Source organism: Cordyceps militaris (genome assembly GCF_000225605.1).
Source record: "Cordyceps militaris CM01 unplaced genomic scaffold CCM_S00001, whole genome shotgun sequence".
Classification (NCBI taxonomy): domain Eukaryota; kingdom Fungi; phylum Ascomycota; class Sordariomycetes; order Hypocreales; family Cordycipitaceae; genus Cordyceps; species Cordyceps militaris.
Window position 1 is genome coordinate 584,276 of NW_006271969.1, and position 6,708 is coordinate 590,983.

At 45.2% G+C, this 6,708-nt stretch overlaps 2 protein-coding genes across 2 annotated transcripts; one reads left to right on the forward strand and one right to left on the reverse strand.

Annotated features, from left to right (window-relative positions):
- Window positions 1-753: 753 nt before the first annotated feature.
- On the reverse strand, window positions 754-3,501 carry CCM_00166 (uncharacterized protein; the record flags this gene model as incomplete). The annotated part of the gene is made up of 8 exons (XM_006665326.1): window positions 754-871; window positions 1,134-1,283; window positions 1,388-1,461; window positions 2,125-2,358; window positions 2,524-2,620; window positions 2,753-3,202; window positions 3,262-3,458; window positions 3,484-3,501. The coding sequence occupies 8 exons, from the start codon at window positions 3,499-3,501 to the stop codon at window positions 754-756; spliced, it is 1,338 nt and encodes a 445-aa protein (XP_006665389.1).
- A 623-nt stretch (window positions 3,502-4,124) lies between these two features.
- CCM_00167 (hemolysin-III channel protein Izh2) lies at window positions 4,125-5,713 on the forward strand (the record flags this gene model as incomplete). Its single annotated transcript, XM_006665327.1, has 8 exons — window positions 4,125-4,416; window positions 4,606-4,691; window positions 4,819-5,002; window positions 5,050-5,138; window positions 5,167-5,341; window positions 5,406-5,502; window positions 5,553-5,612; window positions 5,635-5,713. 8 exons carry the CDS (start codon window positions 4,125-4,127, stop codon window positions 5,711-5,713), a joined length of 1,062 nt encoding a protein of 353 aa, XP_006665390.1.
- Window positions 5,714-6,708: the final 995 nt, after the last annotated feature.

The window sequence follows — 6,708 nt, forward strand, 5'->3', positions numbered from 1 at the left end:
GCTTAATATTAATATATTATTTAGCCTATTAAAACTAGTATATTTTAGCTAGTATTTAAGTTAACTAACTTAGCTAGATTTACTTTTATAATATAGGTATTAAGAGGGGGGGGGATAAGGGGATATAGTTTAGTATATTAGCTATAACTAATTATAGGTAAGAAAGAAAAAAATAAAAAATAAAAATAAATATTACTATTAATAAGAGCTTTAAATTTAATAAATTTTAATAGTCTCTAATAATCCTACTAGTATTACTACTATTTTATTAGGTATAAGAGTTTTTAGTAAGATAATAATATATTCTCTAGGCTAAGTAGGTGGCTTATGCCCTAAGTAGTGCTTATGTGTGCACGTGCACGTGATAGTATTCGCTAATGGACTCGGATAACAGCCACATTAGAGACCCCATGTTGGCTAAAGGATAGTCACCGTATGTCTACGCGTTTTTTTCTTGCAATTTTGAATACACGTCGCTCCCCAACGCCAAGTCATCAGCAACGCTGACCAGAGGGAAATGGACGTCTGTTGCATGCACTGCCCGTCACAGCAGCCTCGCTCTCCGCACCCCCTGCGGACGGACGGCCCGTCCAGTGGGCGGCACACGATACGATGAACGGCGCTTTGTGCTAATTGTATTGCATGAATTGTTTGAGCCTGTCACAGTTTATGTATTCCTGGCAGTTGTAGTTGATTAAGTATTGGTTTTAAGATGGAAATGGCGCTCTGTACCGGGTTGCGGCTTCAGCCCTTTCACCGACCACCGGCGAACCACCGGCGAAACCCCACCAACCAGCCGAAATGCATTTGCACATGCAAATTGCCAGCATAACTATTTCTGTTGAGCTTCTCCGCCGCCTGTACGGAGTAACTATGTAGTTACGCATGCAGCTCTATATTGCGCATTTTCCATCCAAACTCTGCTTAGGCCAATCTTGTCCTCCTTTGGCAGCCATATGACTTGGCACAGACTTGGCCACGTTTTTATACAGGTAGCCTTGTTCTACGCAACGTAATCAAACGACGTCTTCCACTGCGCAACCATTTCCGCGCATCCCAATGCCTTGTTGTCTGTGCCATGGCCACTACTAACCGCCTCACTTGCTAACTTGATACCAAAGTATCCGACTAACGAGTTACTCCCTCCACTCTCCTGTCCCCTTGCCTCTCCGTGCGTCGCTTCCTTGCACAATCCATCACAAGCCAAAACGCGCACACACCCTACCCATGCCATGAGAAACGAGCCCCTTGCTCCGTCATCCTGGTCCACAACCGAGGGTATCCTTTCTCAACCGTTTCAATTCAGCCAGTACGTGTCTACTAGTGACCTAATCTAGATAGAGTAAGTTACTGATATAGATATGCGTCCTTGCCGCCGTCTATTGACATGTGAACAGCTCTTCTTCCTGCGAGACGCGAAAGCATACACGTCACGTCCTTGAGAGCCTGGTCACGCTCAATCTGCCGGATAAGCATCCAACAACCAAGGGAAAAATACAGACAATATTCGTAAATCGCTGCTCGATTCTTTTCCTTCTTTTTTTCCTTTTTTTTTTTTGCCAGACAACGCTCGGGACCCTTGCGAGCGCTCTCCTGTAACTATTTTGGCGGAGCTGACCCATAGATTGATCACACCACTATACCGATACATTCCCCGATATCATATAGATCACATTGAGAATGGAAATGAATTGAGTCGAGGGGCTCCATCAACAACTGACAAAACGAAAGCCGTGTCCGTACTGCTGCAAACAGGAAACACTGCCACCTGTGTGCTTGACAAATAAACACACGTTACATAAACCAGGTATACAAGGTGCAACCGTGTTTCATCAACTTGAGTGGCGTGACAAGAGCATTGATCTGTAGAAAGAGAATAGAGGTAACGGGTGGTTTTGAATTGAGGCAGAAACGGGGAAGAACGTGTGGTATGCGGTGGCACAGCTTGTCTTGCTTAGGCTGAGTTGCAGGTCGTCGTCACGAGATTTATCCGCCGGGCAGAGAGCGTCTTTGCAACCAGACAAGGCGAATGGGTTCAGCAGCATTGTTGCAGGCGGATCAAGAGGAAAGAGAAGGGTGTAATAAAAAACAATATAGATAAAACAAAAGCAGAAGAATACTCACGCAGGTCGGATTTCCAAGCCAGGCTCGTCCGATACTGGCATTGGCATACGGTATGCCTCTAATTGGGCGGGCGGTTGCGCGACAGTGATATTTGTCAAAGCTTCGTCGGCCGTCACCGCTGGAAAGGGCGCCTCTGCCGGGCGAAGATATGTTTCCATGCTGAGCAGCCATGATAACGTCTGGAACGGCCACGTCGGCCATGCTGTTGTGGTCTTGGGCTGTACTGTTGCAATACTATAAGGTTGGGGTAAGAGTTGCCGGAGCCTGCGGCGCTGATGCGACAAAGATGTGTGGCGTTTGCTCAACTGGTCAGGTCACGGAAGAGCGTTTGGTGACAATCTATTGACAACAAGGAGTAGTTGACGACAAGGAGTAGTTGACTACAAGGAGAAAATAGACTAGCGACGGCTTGTTGAAGAGACACCTGAAGAGAGTCACGGTTTCGGCGGCGGTGCCAGCGGTTGCAGGATGCAGGTTTGCATGGCGTGATATGAGACTGATGAAATGGTTGAGAGGTCTGGCCCGCCACGAAAGCAGATTGTGCAAGTGCGAAGCAGGATGAAGGACCGAAAAGCAGGCGACGAAACAGTATGGCAGAAAACGTAGAAAAGAGGTATCAATTCATCACGAAACTGTCTTCCTCCCCCGATGTTTCATCTTCCGTGAAGGCGATCCCGTCCTCGAGAGCTCGATCTTCTTCAGAGTAATTGTAGTGGACAAAGCTGTTCTTTGTTTAGTGGACAAAGTCCTTCTTTGTGTAGTGGACAAAGCTGTCTTTGTTTGGGGTCCACTTTCGAAACTTTCGTATTGATTCGCTTCTTTGTAGCTGTTGCCAGAGTATGTAGTGTTATATCTTGCTTTCTTCAAAGATGGCGGGCTGTCTCGGCCTTGCCCATAGTTAGCTGTGAGAAGCAACAGTGACGGCTGATCCAACGCTCTGCCGAGAACAATCTGATCTTTCGCTCTTTCCCCGCTGACGTCGCACTCGAGGACACCCGACCACCCAGCTACCGGCTTACTGACAACAACATCACCAAGACGAACATTATCCTTCGTATCGGGCACTCCTCCGCAATACCTACCATCAGATTGAGCTGCGGCCACCTCGACAGGCAAACGGCAGAGCCAGCCAACTACATAGTCTTCACGGGACGCCACCTCCAGACAGGGTGCAGGTCGAGAAACGTGAGACTCCGGGAGCGTCGGTGCCGATGCGTTGTGTTAGCGGTGCGTGAAGCTGCCTGAACGGCCCCAAAGAAGGCGGCGAGACGGTTTGGCCCGAATGAGAATAAGGCGGGCTTGGCAAACGCACGTATCGCGGGAAAGGGGGGTAACTAATCAAACCCCATCAATGCTGACTGCATGCTTGAGATGCATAGTGCCTGCGCTAGACGAAACGCCGATTAGCTAGTCCCCAGTTCCCCAAAGAACTACGCATTTATTCGGAGACCTGCTAGCCGGACCGACTCTTTTTACTAGACGGACTATCTACGTGATTCTAGAGAAATGGGGTTTAATAAGGTATATGATTTTAGGTATGATTTATACATAAATAGAAGTACCTTTAAAATGACGTATTTTTTCTTGCCTAATTGACTTCCCTATACATATACTCTCTAACACTAATTTGCTTAAAAAACATATTGTTGCTAATGTTGACACTTCTACTCCGTAGTGTAGGATAACCTCTTTATTAAGCTAGCGGTAGTGGAATTTTCTTAGTAAAAAGGGATTTTAAAGGAGTTAAGTTGTGGCCTCGCTTGTAACAAGGATATAAGTCAAGAAAAACAGGGTTACAAGCATGGTACTTAGCCTTTGGTGTAGTATAGCGGTAAATACCAAGTACATAAATAGACTAACCTAGGGGTGATCACGTGGACAGTCCGTCAAGCAAACAAAAAGAGTCGGTCTGGCTAACAGGTCTCTTTATTCGATTCTATCCTTATTCATTCATAAATTCCGGCCTTCAGACATTATACATCACCGGGTGCGACTGTAAAATGGCGTCCACCCCCCGTCTCCGAGTTCCGGCCAAGGAGCCAGAGGCGCGCCAAGGGCAGGGTATGGAAGGCAACGCATCCTGGTCCGGGTCCGGGGAGGCAGGGGGCCCGGCTCTTCTCTCGTTCGACGAGATGCCAGAATGGTTTCAACACGAGAATAACCAGTGGATTCTTGACGGTTACCGGCCCATCTCGGGCTCGGCTCGCGCCTCGTTCCGCAGCTGGCGGTATCTCCACAACGAGACGGTCAACATCTATTCCCATCTCATTCCGGCCGTTGTCTTCCTCCTCGGTGAGTGGTTCATCTTGCAGCACCTTGCTGGCAAATATTCCAGAATTACTAGCACCGATTATGCTGCTTTCTCAGTATTCATACTTACGGCGACTATTTGTTATGCATTTTCGGCTGTTTATCATACTTTGATGAACCACTCTTCCACTGTGGATCATTTCTGCCACCGACTAGATATGCTTGGCATAGCGATCTTCATTGTCGGTGATATTGTCTTGGGGGTATATATAATCTTTTGGTGTGAGACTACGCTACGCATTATTTATTGGTCCATGGTTAGTTGATCTCTATATACTCGGCTTTTCCTGTCCTAGGACAGGTAATCGGATCTAACACGCCCTTCATCGGTTAATAGATTGGGGGTTTCGGGGTATTGACTATTATGACGAACGTCCATCCCAGGCTCCAGAGCCACAAGTATCGCTCCCTGCGAACACTAACGTTCGTGGCGACTGGCATGTCGGTTGTGGCGCCCTTGATTCATGGGCTCGATATATTCGGGCTAGACCTGATGAAGAAAAAAGCTTTCACCTATACCCTGGTGGCAAAGATAGGCTGCCTTCTATCTGGAACCGCACTTTACGCAGTGAGTCTCCCATTTTGCCCATAGCGGAGAAAAACTGATTCTGATAGACGTGCTTCGAAAGATGAGGTTTCCCGAAAGTTGGTGGCCTGGAAAATTCGACATGTTTAGCTCCCACTCATTCATGCATATCCTAGTGGTTTGCGCCGCTGTTATCCAGATGATAGGGTATCTGGAAGCCTTCGACTATGCTTACTCACATATTACCTGCTCGGCCTCTTGAGTTTGCTCCCTTTTGTAAAGCCTCTAACCACGGGGACGAGCGGCGGCCTCGCAACCCAGGTAGCGCTGTTGGGGATTCTGGTGGCAAGGTGGCCGGGGAGAGAGAGCAGTTGCAGCGTAGTGTGCCTCAGAAGCGAGACAAATTTGCCTCAATTAACTTACGCACTGCTTGTAGTCCGTGTAGTGCAGCCTCCTCGGTTGCCTAAAGCTACAGTACGACAGTACCTATGGGATGCGGGTTGCTTGCCACTGGACGGTGCAAAAATTAGTGGAAAGGGAGTGTGCATATTCCCTTGAGCAAGCCAGTTATTATGACTCTTACCCGTTGAAGGGTAGGCCCTTTTGCCAACGGCTTGTACCTTGACAAGCCTATTAACTACCTAGTGGTTAGGTTAGTAGACAGCAACCCCTAGGCTCCTTCCACAGGCTGAACAAAGTAACCCTGTGAGGGGCACTACGGTGCGCGTCGACTTCCATGAATGCGGTCGCTAAACAAAACAGGCACTTTGGCCGAGTGGTTAAGGCGCCGTCTTCGGGAAGTGAGCTTCGGCTCATTTGGTCTTTTGAAACGGTACAGAGAAGATTAGCATGGCCCCTGCACTAAGGATGACACGCAATCTCAAAGAGAAGCTATAAGTTTTTTTTTTAAAAAAAAAAGTATTGTTGTTACGAATCCTTTTGCCTTCCTTGGTCAAGTGGGTAAGAGGGTTGTGCGCCGTAAGGCCCACTGATAGCCCCCGAAGCCCCTCTAGGGCCAGTCCGTCACAATAATATTAATATTCTAATAAATATATTTTTGAACAAATACCCCGCCTGGTTAGCTCAATCGCCGGGTAAGATACTAAATAGGCAACTTTCACTATTCCTAACTAAGTAGTAACCTTTTTAATACTAAATAAGCAACTTTTACTATTCTTAACTAAGTAATAACCTTTTTAATACTAAATAGGCAACTTTTACTATTCCTAACTATTAAGGTATATAAGATGCTTAAGTAGAAGGAGTAGAAGATCTATTAAATATAAGTTATAAGTAGGAAAAGTAGATTAAGTAGGTAAAAGAAGAAGGAAGAAGAATTATAGTATTAATAGCTATAAAGATTATATATAAATTATATAGAGGGATTACTATATTTTATAGCTAGAGACTATAGAGACCTTTCTTCTACTTCTAGATAACTACTAAATACTCTAATATAGAGTTAATATAGGTATTCTAGAGTATCTAAGAGGAGGTATTAAAGGCATTCTAGAGTATCTAAAAGTTATATAACTCCCTTATATCTTATATAATAGTTATCTAAATTATATAAAAGTAGGTCTATTATAATAGGAAAAATTAGGGTATTTTTATAGTATATATAATTATACTATTTTATCCCTTATATCCCCCTATAAAGAGTATATCTTAAATTTATATCTTTTTAAGTAAAAGTATTATAAAATAGGAAAAATTATATATATAAAATATATAAAAAACCTAGTTAT